General features: G+C 35.3%; 1 protein-coding gene across 1 annotated transcript in view; it reads right to left on the bottom strand.

Annotated features, from left to right (window-relative positions):
- Positions 1–5,588: 5,588 nt before the first annotated feature.
- LOC148946855 (1-acyl-sn-glycerol-3-phosphate acyltransferase epsilon-like) overlaps positions 5,589–22,431 on the bottom strand; it is a 66,225-nt gene continuing 49,382 nt past the window's right edge. The window contains exons 3-6 of the mRNA XM_089097165.1: positions 18,973–19,175; positions 12,289–12,535; positions 11,259–11,382; positions 5,589–7,217 (exon numbers count right to left, since the gene is read on the bottom strand). Of these exons, the coding sequence (XP_088953291.1) occupies positions 6,995–7,217; positions 11,259–11,382; positions 12,289–12,535; positions 18,973–19,175 (797 nt within the window). The 3' untranslated portion in view covers positions 5,589–6,994. The remainder of the gene's footprint in view (positions 7,218–11,258; positions 11,383–12,288; positions 12,536–18,972; positions 19,176–22,431) is intronic.

Genomic DNA, 22,431 nt, shown 5'->3' with positions numbered 1-22,431 from the left:
TTATACAATTTTTTATTCCTTATATCTGAAGTCGCAGTTTCTAATTCTTGCTAAGAAAACCATTCGCTTTATTATTATAGTGAAAATATAGATTCATGTAGAAAAATTACTTGGAATTGACAAAATTAGGCATTGTTTTACAATCGCAGGCAAGAGTTTCATATTTAAAATTGAAAGTAATTTCAATTTTTATAATTTCTTCTGTTATTACTATCATCACTGTCTTTTTTAAGAATGAACGATAAAAAAAACTTTTGCCTTGGAACGGGTTTTTCAAAAAAAATTAAAAAGCTCAATTAAACAAAACATTAGCAAAAATAAAACAACATAATCTCCCAAGCGTGGAAATAAGACAAATAGCTAGCGAGAAATACGTTAAACTAAGAACGAATAGAAATTATAATAGATAACCGAGTCAAACTTAAAATGAGCAGAAACTAACATAAGTTGGGCTCAAACCCCTATGCCTTCCCAAGGCCAGAACAAAATTTGCACTTTACTGAAAAAAACAAAAAACAAATGAATGTGCATTGTCAGTTTAATATACATATACTGATATTTAGTAATCAAAATGTTAATATTATTTTATTTCAGTTATAAAAGTACAACATTTATATATATTTTTCAATAAAGGGCAAATTTTGTTCTGGCCTTGGGAAGGCATAGGGGTTTTGAGCCCTGAGGGCTGTGGGGAAGTGTCCTCCTCAAAAACATAATTTCTATCTGGAAATCCACAACACTAAACAAAATGGCTATCTAAAAATGTTGATTGGATGTGTTTGTGGAAAAGGTGGGCGAGAGAGGGGGGCTAGTTGCCCTCAAATCACTTTCGACTATTTAAAGGGCACTAGACCTTTGAATTTCCAATCGAATGAGCCCTTTTTCAAGTTTCTACGACAAAGATTTCAATAAAAACTTGTATGCCCCCAGGGCATAACTTATAACCCTTGCCCTGAAGACTGTGGGGGGAGTTTCTGCTCAAAGGTATAATTTCCTGAATTTTAACTGCTTGGAGCAAAATGATTATCTCAAAATTTTGATTGGATGTGTTTGGGGAAATGGTGGGCAAGGTAGGGTGTTAATTGCCTTTCAACCGCTTTCGACTAATAAAAAAAGCACTAGCCATTTTAATTTCTAATCGAATGACCCCTTTTTGAAGTTTCTACGACAACTCATTCTATAAAAACTTTATGTGCCCCCAGGACATAACTTACAACCCTTGCCCTGAGGGCTGTGAGGGGGTTGTCACCCTCAAAGACCTAATTTACAGAACTTAAAACTACGTCGAACAAAATGTCTATCTAAAAATTTTGATTTTATATGTTTGGAGAGAAGGTGGACATGGGAGGGGGGTTAGTTATCCTCCAATTAGTTTTAACTATTAGACAGAGCATTAGCCCTTTCAATTTCCAATTAAATGAGTCTTTTTTGAAGTTTCTACGACAACACTTTCTGTAAAAATGTTATATGCCCCCAGGGCATAACTTACAACCCTTGCCCTGAAGGCTGTGGGGGAGTGTCCTCCTCAAAAAAATAATTTCTATGTGGAAATCAACTGTGCTAAAAAAATGGCTATCTCAAAATTTTGATTGGATGTGTTTGGGGAAATGATGGGCGTGGGGGGGGGGGGTCTAGTTGCCATCCAAACACTTCCGACAATAAAAAAGGTTACTAGCCCTTTGAATTTCCAGTCGAAAGAGCCTTTTTTGAAGTTTCTATGACAAAGCATTCAATAAAAACTTTATATGCCCCCAAGGCATAACTTACAACCCTTGCCCTGAAGGCTGTGGGGGGGGGGTGTCCTCCTCAAAAACCTAATTTCTATCTGGAAATCAACTACTCTGAAGAAAATGGCTATCTCAAAATTTTGATTGGATGTGTTTGGGGAAATGGTGGGCGTGGACGGGGTGTTAGTTGCCTTCCAATCACTTTTGACTATTAAAAACGGCACAAGCCACTCCAATTTCCAATTGAATTAGCCCTTTTCGAAGTTTCTACGACAGCTTCTTCGATACGAAGTGCCCTGCTCTAAAGGAAAAAAATAATAAATGATACATTGTGCCAACATCGGTCTTATATGCCCTCAGGGCATAACTTAGAACCCTTGCCCCGAGGGTTTTGGGGGAGTGTCCTCCTCAAAAACATATTTTCTATCGGGAAATCAACTACGCTGAACAAAATGGCTATCTCAAAATTATTATTGGATGTGTTTGGGGGAATGATGGGCGTGGGGGGGCTAGTTACCCTCCGATCACTTTCGACTATTAAAAAGGGCACTAGCCACTCCAATTTCCAATCGAATGAACCCTTTTCGAAGTTTCTACGACAACTCCTTCGATACGAAGTGCCCGGGTGTGGAGGAAAAAAATAATAATACATTGTGCCCACATTGTTCTTTACGTAGGCAGCACTTTCGCGCTGCCTATGAAAGATCTTCATCTATTGCCATTAAAAAAGAGAATATCTATGTTTCAGACTTTTTAAATTACATCTTGTAAAATAAAAAAAAATAATATACAGGGAAGTAACTTCAAGCATAAAAACTTTCACGGATAAAACAGTAAAACTAAATTTGTATCCTATTTGACTCTTAGGTTACTTATTTACATAGCCCTCATTAAAATTTAAGCATCGGTCATAACAATAGACCGTAAGGTGGATGCTCAAAGTCTTCCCAATTAAACTGCTGAAGTGAGTCTTCTATTGACGCAGCTGAGCGAGGACGCACATTGTCGTACCGGACGGATGACGCCTCTGCTCAGCAATCGCACCTTTTTGTTGTGGATCACACGGCGAAGTCGGTGTAGTGTCTGACAGCAGCCTTCTGAATTTATAATCTTACCTCTCGGTATGTAGTCAACGAGCATAACACCCTTACAACCCCGAAGCACTGTATCCATAATTTTTCAGATGCTCAAAATACGTTGGGCTTTTACTGTTTTTTGAGTGGAATCCGAAAGCTGCGTAGACTTTGAAACCTCCTTGCAGAAAATGTAAACACAATGCTATCCTCAAATGGGAAGAAGAAGAAGGGAAAACAAAATATTTTAAATCTATAGATTAGTAATACAGTAATCTTTGACTTGGCTTCTTTTTTCCATCTCCACACTGACCAATTGGTCTGAAAAAAAAATATTCAACACTATCCAGCGTCTTCATAAGAGATCGTAAAACTGTTGTGCTTTTTTAATTTTAACCAATGTCTAACGGGACAAGCAGGTATGTAAAAAGTTTCAAAGCTGCCAGTAGCTGACTTCAACAGAAGTACATATATTTTTAATTTTTCAGTGAGCTAAATTATAAATTCTAAGGATCATCAATATTCGACTCTCCCATTAAAAAGCATTTTCACTTAGGTTTGGCTAAGCTCGTCTTCTGCCTTTTAAGTTGCAGGTTTATTCTGACACGATAGCAATTTGTAATTTGGCTCATCCAGCTTGGTGATGTTATACTATCAATCTTATACTGGCACTGCTAGTTCTTTTCGGACTCATTTTTTCTCAACTTTATGATAAAAAAAAATGTTCAGGAAAGAACAGCAGAAACATACAATTTAATTAACAAGCTGAAATAAGTTGTAGCATTAAAATAATAGCTATCATAATATTTGAGTATTATTTCGCCAAAAAATCCACCGTGTTTCTGAAAAAGGAACAAAGCCCGAAAAGGAAGAACACATTTCAAATTTGGTCAGAACGCCGAGAAAATTCAAAACATCCCCATAATTTGGAATAGTGTTAACGTTAATTAAAAATAGGTTAAATAACAATTATAGAAAGTTGTTGTACACTATAAGAAACAATCACAAATTAAGCTTTTAAGGTGTTGACTGAAAAAAAAAGAAATAAAAAAATCCCGGAAACTAATTTTTAACAATTTTCTTCGTTTCATTTTAGCAAGCTGAGTATTGATAATTTTAGCAAGCTGCGTGCCACGTCAGTATTGTTCTTATCCAAAAAAGTTTTAGATAAGCTTAAGTTCAAATCATAAAATAGGGGTAGTCTAACTGCAGTTTTTAATACTAGAAAAAACAAAGTTCGTTTCACAGACTAGAAAGCTATATGAAGAATTTTTAGCTGGTTTAGGACTTTTTGAAAATCCGGCAGCAAGTCAAACACAGTCGGAAAAAATGAAAAACTCGCAATCTGAATTTTCATTATATTCTTAATAACTTATTTAAAAGGAAAGAAAATTGACGCCTGCTCAAACACTTTTTCTAGCATTATTTCGTTATTTCTAATTTTTCTGACCAGTACATTATTCCAGTGGCAAGGATTCTGAATCCGAGAGAGGTTGCAGCTGAAAATATACTTGGCTAATTACCTTACCATTTAAGGATAACAAGTTAAACAACATGGAATGGTCTCAACACAGTTATGAAGAAATATCTAATGTGGTTAACCAACAAGAGTAAAAACAATAGTATTTCTATTTTTACAATACTCAAAATTTCCTATGAAAAACCTGCCATGAAACATGAAGATCCTAAAAAAGAGCAAGCATTACATTTCATCTTGTTCCCTCAAAATGAAAATTTCTTTTACTTCACATTTTTGTTTCTTTTAAATTAGTTACTAATCAATAGAGTTATTATATTGGCAAGGAGTCTTAATTCTGATTAATATTATAGTTGGAAATATACTTCGCAGGTTAGCTCATCAGATACTAATTACATAAAAGGGAAATAATATGGAATAGTTTCGACAAAGTTCTGAGAACAAGACATGAAATACCTAATGTCGTGAATTAAAAAGGATAAAACAATATTTGCCATGAAAAATATACGTTGAAGGGCTTTAACCAGGATTGGGTATATGCCTAGATAGGTCAATGGACACAATGTTACCCCCCCCCCCTGCAAAATGCGTTAACTATGATTATTCTGCATTATGAAGTAAGAATTATTTTCTTAACATGTTTCCTTATGTCCAGTGACCTATCTAGGGTTATACCCGAGGATTGCCACAGTGTTTTCTAAAAAAAAAAAAAAAAAAAAAAAAAAAAAAAAAAAAAAAAATAGCGCAGGAAATTTTGTCATAATGATAATTATGAAAACTTTTAATTACGATAATTATTTAAAGATAATTTTTTCCTCCTCTTCCATAATCGCAGCGAAGGCAAATTTTGTTTGACCAACTACGTAACCAAAAAAGTCAACTCTCTCCTTTTCACTTTCCCTTTAACTGTTTCAGAGCCATCTCTTTCTTCTCAGTAGTCTATGTTTCTTGTTTTGTTTCACACTACATTATTTCTTAACTCTACAGCTCACTCTAGACAGGGGCGAATCTCCAGCATTTTTATTGGGGGGGGGGGGCAAGAGAGGTTCAAATCCGGATAGTCAAAGGGCATAGGCTGTATAATAGTTTTTTTATTCACATTATTTTTGGGGGGGGGGCAGTTGCCCCCCCCCTGCCACCCCCAAACGACGCCCCTGGCTTTAGACACAAAAATTAGGCTCTGCACTCCTAAAATCTAGAAATTTAACTCTTTTGCCTGCATTTTCTTAAACGTTTCAGTCGAATTCGCTTATTCATACGAACGTACAAGCTTGGGCTGATCAAATAAATATGAAGCGTTGTTTATCTTTTTTCAGTCCATACTCAGAAATTAGGAGCTGAAAACAAATAACTACCATTCCCTCGTTCAAAAAAGAAAGAATAATACCACAAATAAAACGGGGCTAAATTTCTTTACAGAGATTTTGTTTTTTTATTATCCAATCAATAACCCTCTAGCAGGCATATAACCACATAGAACTTGAAAAACACAAAAATATCATAGATAAAAATCTGTTTATCAGAACATATTGGCACAGAAACGAGATGAGAATAGGATAATTAAAAACTGTCACCAAAAAGTAATTTTTAAGCCCCCCCCCCAGATGTAAGATTTATTTAAAAGGTCAAACCTCTGAAATCTTTTCAATTTGGAGCCCGATTTTCATTTTAACAATCCATTTTCTTCCCTAACCACTGAATCGACTAAGTGTGTACTTCTCTGAAGTGGCAAATTCCCTTTTATTTTAAGCAAACTTCCTTAATGTAAGTTTTCATTGGCTTTTCCTCGGTCAATTAAGCTTACTTTAAACATAATTTTAACACAGCTCCCTTGTATGTCAGGGTTCTAAGTGGACATAATATTTCTCTTAAATTTACATAAACTTAGTTTAAGGTTTATAACTAAGGTTTAAGGAGATTAAAACCATCTCGTTTTGCTAAGGTGCATAATTGGTTACTTGAAACAAAACAAACTACGAACTTTACAAGGATGTTAAGAAAAGACAAAAATCCATAAAAATTATTCCAACTTTAAAATGAACATACAAATAACACAATGTATAAAAAAAAATCTAGTTTAAATCATTTAAGAATTAATAATTTTACAGTATCATAACTACTTTATAAAATAAAGATTTCCAGACAAAAAGTAAATTGCTTTGACCAAACACAATGCATATATACATATTTTCATTTTATGAAGTAAAGTATATAAAAGAAGAAAGGCCCTAGCTCGAATCCACAACTTCTTGAATACTTTCCAGCAGTTTTTACCACGTGACTAGAAAGCCTAGAGTCTAGAAGAATGTTTTTCATGACAATGTTCCATAAATTTTATGAACACCACATACCTAATTGTTAGAGAAAAGTTTACTGTACCGTTATAAAAATGACTCACAATCTTTAGGGTTTTTGTTGGAGGCGGAGGAGGGAGGGGGTAGGTTCAAAAGAAGAATCTTCACACAGAGGTAGAGAGGAGTATTTACCATGGTGCTCGCCTTAGGTCGTTTCACACTGCTACGAACTTTAAAAATCGTAATTGTTGTAGACTGTCGTCAAAACAAAAAAATAAACATAGTTTTGACTCAACATTGTTGATGTTAAATAGCAACAAAATGTATCACATATACTTTTAGAATGTGCAAAAATGAGACTTGATATAATATCACTTCGGCAAAAAATGAGTCATCATATGCATTAGAATTCTTTTTACAATTCTAAGCAACAGAACGTATTGCCAGCCAAACATAACCTCCAAGAGTACCTAGAGCACATGTTCTTAGGTAAAGTGTCCGCCACCAGGATGAGAACCCAAGAGGAATGAGCAAGCTAGCAAAAAATACAAAACTGGGCAATGTTTCACTGATACTGAGTTTCAGCTGCTTTCCACCAGCTGTTATGGGTAAAGGATCTGTTAAGTTGTAAAAAGAGTCAAGCAACCTGAAAGAAGAAAACTGATCAAACGGACTAAATTTATACAAAAAAGAACAAGCAAAAAAAACGCTATAAAAAAAGAAAAAAATGGAAGGGTTTAGAAGCTATGAGTTGGATTTACCATATAACTTTAAAGAAAGCGTTTCTGGTAAATGACGGAACTCAGCCAATTAATGATTTGGTTCTATATTTTTAATTCATCACTTTCTAACATGAACTATTAATATTCAGGCTAAAAACATACTTCAAAACTTAAAACCTAAAAAATAAACAGACGTTTTAAAATTGACGATTTAAAAGAAATCAATAGTTGCAATATTTATTTGACTCATCATATCTTTGTATCGCGATCGTAACAACCAAAAAATGCGCAAAACAAAACTGTGCCCATTAGGATAAAATAACGCTTCGGCTTGAAAGCTGGCCAATTGTCACATAAACGTTAAATTTAATCTACATAAACAAGTTCTTCAGCTAAATGCAAATGGAATATTTCATTTAATATTGTCCTCTGTTTTGTAAATAAGTGATTCCAAAATGTGCGCACCGTGTAGAAGTTTCGTCAAAGTTCACTTGTAAAAGAGACGATAACTGCAGGTTTACATCGAGATATATGTACTGAGTTGCAGCTTAGCCTCCCTTAAAGGGATATGTAAAAAGAATTTCAATATTTGCCCCTTTTTTAATTGACATTTTGAAACCAACTGCAATAAATACGTTATTTAGGACCATTAGTAATTTAGGGTGTATTTAAGGACACTACTGGACTTTATGTGGTGTTTCAATAGCTGAAAAATGGATTATCCATCAATACAGTGAGAGTGATGACCAAAAAATTACTAGTATAATTAAAAAATGTGAAGCATCTACATTGTGATTTTTGTTTTCGGATGGTCAAATTGCAAGTTTGGCCTTAGACTTAAAATCAGCAATCCTAAGCTCCATATAACATGTTTCAAGACCCTGAAACAAATTGAAATCATTTCTAAATTTAGCCAGGCGTGCTGAATATGATGGTGTACCAATCCACTCTTTTGTGGCGTTTTCTCCCTTTCTTTAGTTTAATAATAATAATAATAAAAACAAACAGTTTTTCGGGTGGAACTAAAGAGAGAAGATGAAATTTAAAACGAACAAAAATTATTGTTTCGCAGTTTATGCAACATATAACTGCAATATTGGCTCAAATAAACTGATTCATAATATTTTCCTGAGTTTGTAGAATTCTAAGAAACTAACACTCCCTGAAAATACAAAATCGACGCAACAAAGCGCGATTAGGAGCAGAAAACCCCTTAAACACCCAGCAGAAAATAAAAGACTAATTTGTAAGGCTTTCAATAGTCTTTCACCAGCCATGAGATCAGAAAGTCTTAGAATACAATTTCAATTCTTTCAAAACAGTATATAAGAGGGAGGATTTTACAAGGAGTATACAAGAGGGAGGATTTTAAATTCAGATCCAAGGTTTTCAACAATGGAGATTATGATGTTTCCTAGCCTTTCCATTTCAGATATAGCACTTAAAAGAGCCATTTTGGGTGACAAATGGCACTTTATATCGTTATCAAGATGAATTTATAAAAAAGCACACAAATATAAAATTAGGTTTTAAATGAGACCTATTACAATTGCCTACTAGCTCTATTAGTCAGTAAACGAATTATGAAACATATTAAGGGGACTGGGAGGGGCTATATATAAGAGGGTATAAGCCTCTATAAACATATTAAGGGGACTGAAAGGGGATATACATAAGAGGGTATAAGCCTTTATAAACATATTAAGGGGACTGGGAGGGGATATATATAAGAGGATATAAGCCTCTATAAACATATTAAGGGGACTGAGAGGGGATATATATAAGAGGGTATAAGCCTCTATAAACATATTAAGGGGACTGGGAGGGGATATAAATAAGAGGGTATAAGCCTAAGGTTATGTTTTTCAACCATGGAGATTATGTTGATCCTTTTCATTCATCCTTCCTATTCCAGAAAAGGCACCCAAAGTACCGTATTTGGGAGCTATTTGGCATTTTATAACGGCATTATCAACTTGAATTTTAAAAAGCCCGTATATAAAAATTTGCTTTCAAATGAGCCCTTAAAGAGCCCTCTGTAATGTTCCAGGTCCCCACTAGTGGCGACAAAAAAAAAAAAAAAAAGAAAAAAAGACACATCAGTGCTACCCATGGAAAAAAAATGATTTTCCTTGTTGTTCAAAGTGAAGGACTGTAGTTTATCTGTGTTGGGTTTTCGACAACGGCGATTCCAATGGTGTACTTTCATTTCGATCAAACACTTATTTCGAAATTCCCATAAATTTTCAGAATAATTTTATTTTTAAAGTTAATCAAAATAATAGCTACCATTTCAGAATCAATTACAAATAGAAATTTTGTCTCATTGTCCATTTTTTTTTTCAAAATGCGGTTTTAAACTTTTAGTTACTATGGGCTGTGGTTCACTCTTTGTTGAATTGCAGCTATCGCTAAAACCATGATCACGCAATTTATCTCATGTTAATAACTTTAGAATTGAAAAATTGATAAATTTTACATATTTGGAATCAGCATAAAAAGAGAATTTTGATGTACATACCCGTTTTTATTAAACTTTCTTTTTAAGAGCCTTAATTTCTATTGACGGGTATCGTTATTTCCACATCGTTCTTTGTCACGAATGGTTTCATTTAGGTGTCGAGGCCAGCGCAGAAAAAAAAAATCCATGGGAGAAAAAAGTAAAACATGGCAGATATTGTTATATGCTTTACTGCTGCCACGTTAAATTGCTAAAGTGCCCAACAACTCTTTACCACTATGTAGAATCTTTAGTCAATTAGTACTATTAGTATATGAATTTACTAAACTTTCAAGCTTGGATAGTGGTTCTCACTAAAAATCGATCTTAGGTACAGGGCCGGTGCTTTTAGTATCTATAATCGAAGTGTCAGCTTGCTATTTTCGGGACCCAAAGGCATCAAAGGACGGCCAAGAAACTTGCTAACTCCGCTACCCTAAAAAACACAAAAAAATGGATTTTACTCTACACAATTTTTCCAATTTTGGTTCCAAAGGGCTGGATCAAAATATTTCCTGCATTTTCCTCGGTTAGACAAACCCCGGATACATTGTAGCAGACATTAATATTTTATTTTTATGGTTGTAGCAGACATTAAAACTTTATTCTTATGGCTTTACATTTCAGGGTCTTGGGGGAGGGAGGTGAAGTGGAGGAGATATTACATAAATGGATATTTGTTCCCTGTTTTCTTCGACGTGTATAATTAACTTATGTTTTTCTCGCAGAACTGATTTTCCAGAGAATAATTCCATCTGTGCCTATCAGATGTACTATCATCACAGATTATCTATTAGGTTTCACCAAATATCTGACTCCTAGCAAAATACAGGGGCCGACGTGTTCCTCAATTACATTGGCTATCTAACGAAACTAGCCCACAGGCACAATTTCACGCAACGTCAATGAATTAGATAACACTCTGCCTGCGCTTGGATATGATAACGTTCCGCCCACTCAATTTCACTGGATATCGTCAAACTATAGGAGGCCAAATCATCTGATCCGATAGATTTGAAGTTCGCAAAATATGGAAGTGAGAAATCTGTGTAAGCATCAATAATCTGTGCTACCATGTTATCTACGTTACTTCAATGATTTTCCTGAGCACCGAAATTAGCAGTCAGAATACCCGACCTAAGATACTTTTGAATATTTTGAGTACTGAAACTAGCAAGTTACCACCCCAAATTCAAACCCAGAAAGAAAAGACCCCGGTACCAGGGCACCGACTTTAGTTTTTACTGCTTGATAGTCATTGTTCATAATGGGGAAATTAACCACTTGGTCCATAAAGTTTATGTTTCGCATAATTTTACTGTTTAATAGTTCAAACACCAGTCTTTAGGCTCCTTTTAGAATGATCTTTGTGAATAAAAGTATGTATCTCTCCCTCCACAATAGTTCTCTATACCTTTCCATGGACTGTTAAATATTGAAGAACGAAAAAAAATATCTAGCTTACTTGTCGTTTTCATAATAAAGCATATGGAGCCACTTCCTAAATTCATCTTCACTTACAGGCACACCATGGATGGGTACTCTCTTCACATTGATATGAACTTCTTTGCATCGTCCTAACAAAATATCTGCAAACAGATGAGCAATTATCGAACAATAATGACATTTTTCTTACCAGAACTTACACCTGATCTGTGACCAAACTTTAGTTTATCAGTCATTTTATATAAAACAGGAGCCCAAAGGCATATGAGCCTTTTAATATTATTTCCTTTTTTCTTAAGGGTCTTCTATAGATAGAGAAAAAAGCAGGCTTTCCCACCCTTTCTCGCGGAACGGAAGACAATGGAACGAATTACAAGGACGGATGACAATTAGTTCTGTTTAAATTTAGAATAGTTTTATTGAATAAGTAATCCGTTACAACCCTCTGGGCTTTCAGCGAAGGATGCATGGAGGGGCAGCCCTCTAACATTTCTGGTAAATTCTATTTGTATAAAGCTTTGACATCGCGTTTTACGTTCATATTTTTTGAATTTAGTGACAGAGCATACTCAGACAAAATGTATCAAATGAAATTAAATAATTATGTGTACACAGAATGTTCGACAACTTCCGTGTCATTTCCACGAGACAACAAGAGTTGGTACTATTTGAACACCTTTGTGAAACATATAAACTACATGTATGTAAAATTCAAAAATTCAAACGTTAAAAGTTCAAACATTAATTGCGAAATATGAGCTTTCTATTTTTAGCTGTAGAGGGGGTGGTTCCTAAGCCAATTGTCAGGCTGAAACATTAAGCTGTTAAACTTAACTGGAGTGCAATTTTTTTTTTTTTTTTTTTAGTGTTTTGACTGGTGCGGAGTCACATGGGTGATGAGTTCTGTAGGTTGGGTGATCACTGAAGTAATTACGGAGATTGTCATATTACAAAAGAAGGTAAGAACTTAAAACATAAATACTAGAGAAAACTATCCTCAAAACTGTGACAAAAATATTTGTTAAGCAAAATTAATACAAAAAACTTACCATCTAGCTGAGGTGCTTTCTGTCTGCCATCTTTCTTAATAGAACTTCCATAAATGCATGTTACATTATAAACAGCATCTAACGAATGCTGCATTGACTCAAAAATTAACCAAGAGCCTTTGTGCCGAGGCGTGAGGAGGTTCCGTAAAACTGGCAGATCCGCGTCTACGGCCGCCTTCTTTGACTTTTCAATGGCAGGATGGTTTGGTACAAATCGCGTTCCTTCAGGGAAAACAACAATCCAGGACTGAAAAAGTACTCAAGAAACAAAGAGAAAATTTTAATATATAGATAGATAGATAGATTATTTTAGCCCACCATTAAACAAAAACATGGTGGAGTATAAGACAAAAAAAAGGAACAATACGAAAAACGCTACTTCAAGACAATTAAACTATATACACTACACACACTCATAGCTCGTATATTACATAAAACGGCAGAAAATCATATAGCTGCTCAAGTGCACCTTTTCTAGCATTGCTTTCCTTCTCTGCCACAACTTCAAGCGGATCTGGAATTTGATACTTATTCAAGAGGAGCGTATTCCTCTCGGAAAGCGGTATACTTACCAAAAACTTTAAATATTTACATAACGCGGACTGAACTCTTAGCCGCTCTGTTTCAGTAAACCATTTCTAAAGTGGGGAAATGTAGAGAACATGTGGCAATGCCACTGCTCTGTATAGCCTTGCCAAATTTGCCCGTTATACGAATACTTCAGCGGGGCCAGTTTACCGTAACTCACTCACAAATTTGACACAAGGGTATCGAGGCAAAGAGTTCTCGTTGTTTTCTTATCTCGACTGTGTGGAAGACCTAAATATTTAAGTGAAGAAGATGGTATGATAGTAGTACCATCTATGGAGACAGATGGCACTGGTTCATTTCGTTTTGAAGAGTTGAAAACCAGAAATTCAGTTTTTAGGCCATTAATTTGTAGACCAATAGCACTGTAACCAGATACAAGCTTATCTAAATTATCCTGCAGTACATTTAAAGAGAAACTCAACATAAGTAAATCATCAGCATAGCTTATCAGACTCAGATCACAAAGATCAAGGCATAGCCCACCAGAAATTCGTTTTCTAACCTTAGAAGTCAAAATGTTAAATGGTACCGGACTTAAAACAGAACCTTGTCGGAGTCCTCTCTTTAGTTTAATTGGTGCACTAAGTCTTTCTAGTCCAAGTTTCACTCTTATTTAGCTATTGGAGTACCAGTATGATAACATAGCTACTATATGGGCGTTAACACCGGCCTCCAGCAGGGTCTGGAAAACAGCACTGGATTACTGAGTCAGAAGCAGCAGAAATATCGACACTACATATATAAACAGATAACTCAAGTGATTCGGCCTTTGCAAGGATACGCTTTAGAAGTCTGAGGGCGAAAGCACAGCTGAGGTGTTTTCGGAACCCAAACTGTCTGCAATCTATCAGACACTTCGATATAACTTCGCTAAGAACCAATATTCCCAACACTTTGCTCAACGTACTTGAAACAGTAATCATCCTATAACTTCCACACTCATTTGTGTTTTTCCTTTCTTTAAAATGTTTGTAGCGACCCCGATACAAAGCGAGTTGGGGACGGTGGCACTATCAATACACATCTGTAAAAAGTAGTAGCAGATGTTGAAGCAAAAGCGGGGAACCATTACACAGATGATTACCATTGACACCATCAAAACCGGGAGCCTTATTACCCTTTAACTGGCGAACAGCCCTCAAAACGCCACTCTTAGATACCACAAAATAATTTCTGTTCTTCAAAGGCGGATCAAGACACGATTCGAGCGATTTATCATGTTCCTTTTCCAAAGAAATATCCTTCAACCCAAAAACCTTCGAATAATGTTTTAACCACTGCTCCTCAGGAATCGTGGCACAAGGCTTCGGCTGTATTTTGAAACTTTTGAACTGTTTCTACATTTTTTGAGGGTCACGGATCGCCTCTTCCGAGGCAGTTTCTGCTTCCTTCACTTTCAGCTCATCCACAAATTCTTCGTATTCTCTTTTGTTTTACGAAAGAGATTGAAGATCAAACCAAGACCTCGCCTTGCCAGATTTACGCCACAAAGAATACATATCTTAGACTTCTTTTTCGCATGATGCATATAAGGATGGTCACTTCATCCCCTTTTCCTTATTCCTTTCCTGATAAGTACACCAGGTCCAACTACAGACTCAGTAACTTATAGTGCGTGAGTGATTTCAGCACAGTATGTATTGAGTGTAATCGTGTCACCGCACCCATGAACAAGTAACTGGAACGGGACTTTTATCTTGCACAGAATTTCGTCACACGTCGACTGGTACAAACTGAGGTGATTATATATATATATATATATATATATATATATATATATATATATATATATATATATATATATATATATATATATATATATTACCGTGAATGTTCGATATTCGTGAATGTCGACATTGACAGGTGAATTTCCGAAAATATCTTTCTTTGTCATTGAATTTAGTCAGCATTCCCAGTCAACTTACTTCAATTTAATGCAAGGTTTGATGATGACAGGCTAGGTTAGGTTTTTGACCCATTTCTAATATTTATAACCAAATTTAACCTAATCTAAACTAACACAATGTGACCTAACTTCAACTTGTACCATCATAGCTATGCTTTACTACGGTGTTTATTCAATCGTCAATAAATTTCAACAAGTTGTTGGTCATACTTTTGCGAAGGTTTTAGGTATATTCCCCCCCCAAGCCTCTCTTAATACTTTTTGTGCTGAATGAAATTAGATACCCCTCAACAATAGTAACTGACAGTCCTTTCCAGTAACATTATTAACGTTTTCTGGATATTGAATTAACGAGTTAGGTAATTACGAATTATGTCATCTAACACACTCCCAAAATTAAAAAAAAAATATCTTTCAATAATTACTCTGAATTTGCTATTGAACAGTTTCGTTAATTTAGTATTCAACCAAATACTTTTTAAAGTAAAAAATACTATAGTTATTTACACACGGGGAAAAATTTCAAGGGAAAAGTATCTAGTGGAGGGGGGGATTCTTCATATTAAAATGAACTTGATTCGCATATCTTTTTCCGATTCTTTGCATATGAAATCAAAATCAATTAATTAGGTAATTTATACGAATATGGGGTAAAGGTCAACTTTATTCAGTATGGGATTAGCTCTATTGTAAGAAGTATAATCGTGTTTTTCGATTTATGCAAAGAAATTCACGGAAAATTTCTAGGGGAGTTTCCTAACCTAACCCAACTTGATTTTAATCCAAAAATACAATACAAATTAATTAAATATTGGTTGACCAACAATACGCGGGGGAGTTTCCGCGTAGGGGAATTTTCCTTAAATTTCCTATTTTTGGAGATCACAACAAGGCACAATGGCTAGGATAGTTTTATTATAAAGTGGAAGGTCAATTATTAAAGTATATGTTACATTTAACGGAAATTTTTGCCACCAAATACAGCTTAGCATGCTCACTTTTCATAATTGTATGGGATTTGTAGCTTAAAAGCTCTAGGGTTTAAGCTAAGCCAAGAGTTGTATAGAATGGTCTTAAAAGAATACAACAACGATGAGGATGCTAGTTATAGTCTAAGCATCTAGAACTACATATTCATTTTCGGTGTATTTTTCGAGGATACATAACCTAGCACCAATTACTAGATTGTGCAATGCGTCGATGTCTGATTTCTTCAGTCGAGAATTTATTTTGTTAATTTCAAGATCTTTCTTCACAATCAGAGGTCAGTGGGGGGGGGGGGCTGATTCCTTACGGTCTGAATTGAGTTTCTTTCAAACTAAGAAAACCGAATACGAGCCAATCTTTCCAAGCTTGATGAACTGTTTTATAAATAAAATGAAAAACATATTCTGTTACCCGTACGAAAAAAAAACCTATTTCTTTTCAGAAGACAATATATTTAGTCAAAAACTAATCATGAATCAAAATTATGTGCTGCATCTTCACATAAAAAATTTAGACAAATTTTGATGGACAAGTTCATACAACATGAGAATCAAAGTGAGAAGAGAGTAAAACGTTAAAAAAAGGAAATAAGCTCAGTTAATTTCACCTGGACATCAACCCGTTACTTGGGTAAGTTGATTTACCCCTTTAAAATGTGCGAAGACAGACCTGCTACTGATCGACCGGCCATGAATTAGTTTCTTTGAATTCGAATCGAAATTCTTACCTCAGGTCGAAAATTGATTTAGTTTTAAAATCTCCGCGTGTTCCTACGTTCTGCTTTGCTACCATATTAGTTTTACAATACAATGTCTAGAATTTCAAAGAGCCTTGACAATATAGGTACTTCAGTGGGTTTACGAAATTTATGTATTATTGAACTGGTTGTCATATTTTGGATGATAGCTGTGTCCTGAGGAATTTTGAACTTGGGTAAGTTCTGGACATTGTCAACGTCCAGTCTTCTTATCAGATACTCTATATTCATGTTTGCGAAGCAAAGAGGAGATTCACAAAAATTCGAGCCTAAAATTGACCTTGGGTACTAATCTATTGGCCAGTAGACACTCGAAAATTTGGATCTACAGTTACGGGGTTAAAACAACTGAGACGCTTGGGAGATAGATAGGATATATAATTTGGGCTGTATATTTGCACATCAGGGGGGAGAGTTAAGTATAGCGGGGCTGCATGCAAAATGTGACCTAATCTAACCTGACGAAAATACCGACTAAATATTTAATAGAATATAGCTACAATGTGGATTTCCACTGAGCCGAAGCTAATTTTCTCCATACACAAACATCAACAAACCGGTTATTGTCTGACTTTACAGATCTAAATTCTCGAGTGTGTACTGGTTAACAAACAAGTACCTTGACCTTTTTTCACATTTTCGACTCTCACCTGCATTTTGACCTTTAAATACTTTCACCACCTCACTACATTCTTTAAATACTTTTTAATTATTTTTGAGGCCCAAAAAGGTTTTAGAAAGTCTAAAAAATCTGATCCTACTTTGTATATTTGAATTCAATTTTAGTTAACAATATAAGAAAACACAAGAAATATGCCAAAGACTCTTGTCCGAAGAGTTTATGGATAGATTCAAAGACCAACCTAAAATAAGACAATAAAACATTTTAGGGAAACAATCTCTTGATAGGGACCTGTTTTTTGCCTCTCCAGAATACAAACTAAAATTAAATATATAAGGTTACTGACTATAAACATTTTAAAACAGTATTTAAAACGTGTGTATTCTCGCACAAGGGAGCACGAAGCTTGATCACGTTTTTTATTTGTTACCTTGGGTCTGAAATATAGGAATAAAGTTTTGCTTTTATTTGGATTTGAAAGCCCCTTTTTTTTCACCATATCCTAGTAAACTCAGGCAAAAATTGGGAGAAGTGAGAGAGGTATCGTAACGTATCTCCAGGGCTTTCATGTTCTATTATTTCAAAAATCAGATATTACATGTTTCCTAAATAATGATGTACAGCCCAGATAACAAATGAGTTTATTTTGTTTACCTGATTGAACCCACAGGCAGTGGCGGATCCAGAGGGGGGGGGGGGGGGGGCACGCACCCCCCTAGCGTAGTCTAAAGTAGTGTAATTTACTTAATTAACTCAAGTTTGCGTTAATTAAACTTAGCTCCTAATGCAAGTTTATCAGATCAACCTATCTTGTGCCCCCCAAATTTCTTTTTTCAGATCAACCTATTTTGCGCCCCCCACCCCAAAAAAATCCTGGATCCGCTCCTGCCCACAGGTATGGCACAATATTTAGTGTTTTCCATACTTAAACCTTTTCCTTAAAACTTTCTTCGCGGGGAGGTCTTAGCATCCTTCCACGGACTAAGTGATCCACCCTCACATTTTCTAAGTCCCTAGAGTACAAATTCGTGACAAGATTTTTTTGGTACTTGTTTAGTATCCAGTAAATACACGATAAGTGAAGTTTCGTTAATGCTAACGAAACAAAACAAAATAGGATGAACATATAATAGTTTAGAAACAAATTTGGGTAAATTTTTGTTATTCATAATATTGACTTATGAATAAAGTAAACATACCACTCGATGCCTTTTTTTATGCTGTTTCCAAATATAATAATCATTTTGGTCGGAAACGAATTTTACCCCTTCCCCGCCCCTATATATACCAATTCAGGGTATATATTTGAACATTAGGGGGGGGGTGGGGGGAAAGTTCAAACTTACCTTTCATTTACATCAGAAATAAATTTACCCCCACCCCCCCCCCCCAAAGTGCAAATATTTAACCTAAATTGGTATATATAGGGGAGGGGGTAAAATTAATTTCCGACAAAAATGATTATTATATTTGGAAAGAGCATAAAAAAGGGCATCGAGTGGTAAGTTTACTTTATTCGTAAGTCAATAATATGAATAACGAAAAATTTACCCAAATTTGGGCAACATATTTGCACATTAGGGGGTGGGGGTAAAGCATAGCATATATTAAATAAATAATCTAACCTAACCTAGGCACCTTTTTTGCCCCTTTAACCCCCCCCCCCCCCAAAAAAAAACAACTAAATTTTAATCTTTGACACGGAGTGAGCAATACCTCACTAGGCAGCGAAAACCTGTTTTTGATTTGACATCTTTGAAATTTCAACGCGGTCTTTCTCGCGTGTTTACTGGATTCTAAACAAGTACCCATTTTTCTTACCTTTATCTTCGGATGTTTCAAATAATCTAATGCCTGTAACATCTTTCTCGGCTTAAAACTTCCTCGTTTGACATATATGCATCCATGTTCATAAAAGTAAAAACCATATAAAGGTAAAGCTTGTAGAGAATATTTCATCACATATCGAAGATGACCAATTGACTTCTGTCTAACGGCAACAGCGTTGCAGATTACCCAATCAACTGCCAGAAAAATGATACTTATACAAAGAAAATTATAATATTTTAACTGAATGGAAAAGTGGTATGTTGCACAAATATGGTGTCAAATTATGCGTTTGATCACTGGGATAAAGAGCAAAAAGTAGACTAGTCATATAATGCTCGTCCGATTGTATAATGTTTTAAGAAAGGAAACTTAATTAATTCTTTGTGTAAATATAAATACCAAAAAGGAATGAACGATTAATTTAAAATGATTACCCCTCCACCGCAAATATTTTGTGACCCCTCGTTGTGAAAAAAAAAATTGAATAAAGTACAAATTATATTCTGGCTTTTAGAAAGCATAGGGTTTAGAACCCTGCTCAGATTAATTTATTTTATAATTCATTAATGTTGTTTTTAATAACTTTTTCGTCTTTATTATTATTTCCTTATATTATTTTGATGTTTACTGCTGCATTTTTTTACATTTAATCACTATTTCTTCATTTTTAATGTTTAGATATATTTCCATAGTACTATTTATGCAGCTTATTTTTTTATACTAATATTTCCCTATATATTTCTCTATCTTATTAATGTCATTTATTAATCTTATTTCTTAAAATCAATTTACAGGTTTAAATTAATCTACTACTACTACTACTACTACTACTAACAACTCACCGCAGCCCCAAGCCGCCTGAGGCCCACACAGCTACGCACGCTCCTCCTCAACCCCAATATATTCAAAACCTTCCTTTTTACACCCGCCCACGAAGTTCCCATTTCCTTTAAATCTTTCTTTATGACGTCCTCCCGCCCCAGACGGGGACGACCTGCTTTCCGTTTAGCCCTAGACGGTTGGCCGAAAAGAACAATCTTCGGCAATCTGTCATCGCGCACAACGTGCCCTATCCACCTCAACCTTTCTTTCATTATAGCCCTAGAGAGCAGTATTGAACCACATTTTTCGTATAGCCTATTGTTTGAAATACGGTCAGTCAGCCGGGTACCCAGAACAGTCCTTAAGCAATTTCTCTGGAAAACATCTAGCAAATCTTCGTCCGCTTTTCGGAGCGTCCATGCTTCAGAGCCATATTTGACCACTCTCATCTTTGTAGCTTCTAATATTCTAATCTTGGTTTGCAGAGTTATCTTCCTATTCTTCAAAACTTTTTTTTAACCGCGAAAAACCACCCTTAGCTTAGTCTATTCTACTTTTAACATTTTCACTGCTTCCGCCGTCTTTACTAAAAATACTATAAAGGTAAGTAAAGATGTCCACCTGATCAATCTTTTCATTACCTAACGTCAACTTTTCATCTTCACTTATTCCTAGCCTTAGTGACTTAGTCTTCCTAACATTAATTTTCAAACCAATTCTAGCCCCCTGAACTCGCACAACCTCTAGAATATCATTCATTTTGCTCACACTTTCATATAGGATGCTTAAATCATCAGCATAATCCAAGTCCAGGAGACTTTTTCCTCCCCATTTGATTCCGTGGTCTCCCATTGCCTTTCCTGTGCTCCTTAAAACAAAGTCCATCAAAATAATCCATTAGTCATATTAGAGACTTGGTTATTATTTGCCGTCATTTGAAGTGACCCATTGCTGTACACCTAAACATGTAAGTCTCAATAAAACCATTGCTTTTCTATTTTGTGTTTATTTTATTTTATATATCTGTATCTAGTCTAACGACAGGTAATTAGTTCGCATATCTCCAAGGCACCTTCCCAAGGAATCTGATCTCCAGATAGCTCAAGGAGAAGAGGTCATATTTATATGGCTACACATTTTATTTACTCACATTAATTGAGGGTGGCGTAGGACTTGTTGGCACGATCTTTAGCGCTATAAGCGGCGCTATCGGAGAACTTATAAGGTGTAAGTTCACAGCTTCAAGGTGCGATATTAGATTTGACGTGGTCAATATTTATGACCACAATTAAGCCCAGTCCTTTCTTTTATCGCAACAAATATCTTTCATCGCTACAAATTGCGCGGTCGATAGGATTCGAACCTACACTCCCAAAGGGAATCTGATTTCGATTCAGAGCATTCGATTTATTTTCAATTTATTTCGATTTATAGCAACAATTTCCATTTATTGCTACAAATGGGACGGTTGGAAATTGGAGGAAAACTTGCGAACTAGTTTGGCTATAAACCTTGCAATTTAAATTTCATAATTGGAAAGATACAGACATATAAGTAAAGTGATTAGGCCTATTGCCGCTAAGCTACTACAGGGAAACCCTTTAGATATCTCTTAGGAGATAATAGCCTCCCCCAAAATAGGTTAAGTGAAAAAATAAATTTATTTTGAAATTGATTCAAAAAAAAAATGTCGGACGACCTTAACGATTTATTAATAGTGCAGAAGTTGGTCACAAAAAATATAAAAATAGCAAAGTCTATCCCGGAGTACAATGTTCAATCAGATATTGACGAATATAATATCCAAATAGCCCAGTTTGTGCAACTAACAAAAACAAAACAAGAAGTGTTAGTCGACATGCTCCTATTACGATTAAAAGGCCAGGCCTTAACCATTCTAAAAAAAATTGAACATACCATAGGGAATGACGTCAACTTGCCAATAAATACGGTTGACAAATTGTTAAAAGCATCTAAAGATAGATTAATCGAAACCAGTTCCATAAATAAATTAAAACATGGAATAGTGAGTTTTGATTGTTCACAAAATATAAGAAAATTTCTTGATAATATACACATTTCAGTAGAGGCAAAATACGGAAGAGGTTCAGGACAACTGTATGAAAAAGTCATACTAAATACCTTTTTGCAAGGGCTACCCCCAAAAGTATATAGAATGGTAATATCCAAAAATATTCAGACATTGGATCTTTCAGTTCAGGAGGTAGAGCAATTGATCGAAGTTGATACGATTGTCGCAAATCACAGTAAAGCAAAAATAAATAGCCTAGGCGATTCAAACGCGAACCTAATCTTCAAGGGCGATCAGGCGTCTCCCAACTTCTTTTCAAGGGATAACTCCCCAGTGCCTCAAAGAAATAAAACGCAAGAACCCGCTAGGCAGAAAACAGAACGTTTTCAGCCCATCAAACAATGTAGTTACGAAAATAACCCTACAATAATAAGGTGCTATATTTGTAATCGTGTTGGGCATATCGCGAGGGAGTGCCGTTATGTCCCCAATCGCATACCAAGAATTGCTGACGGTAGTACGCAAAATTATGGCAACCATTTGTTCAGAATAACAAATTTTAGCGCCGGTGATGCGTTAGACTACAGACAGGGAAG

The sequence above is a fragment of the Artemia sp. Qi Xiang Cuo genome, chromosome 11 (genome assembly GCF_049724085.1).
Source record: "Artemia sp. Qi Xiang Cuo chromosome 11, ASM4972408v1, whole genome shotgun sequence".
NCBI lineage: Eukaryota > Metazoa > Arthropoda > Branchiopoda > Anostraca > Artemiidae > Artemia > Artemia sp. Qi Xiang Cuo.
Note: the sequence above shows the minus strand (reverse complement) of the source record. Positions and strands in the feature narration are given on the sequence as shown.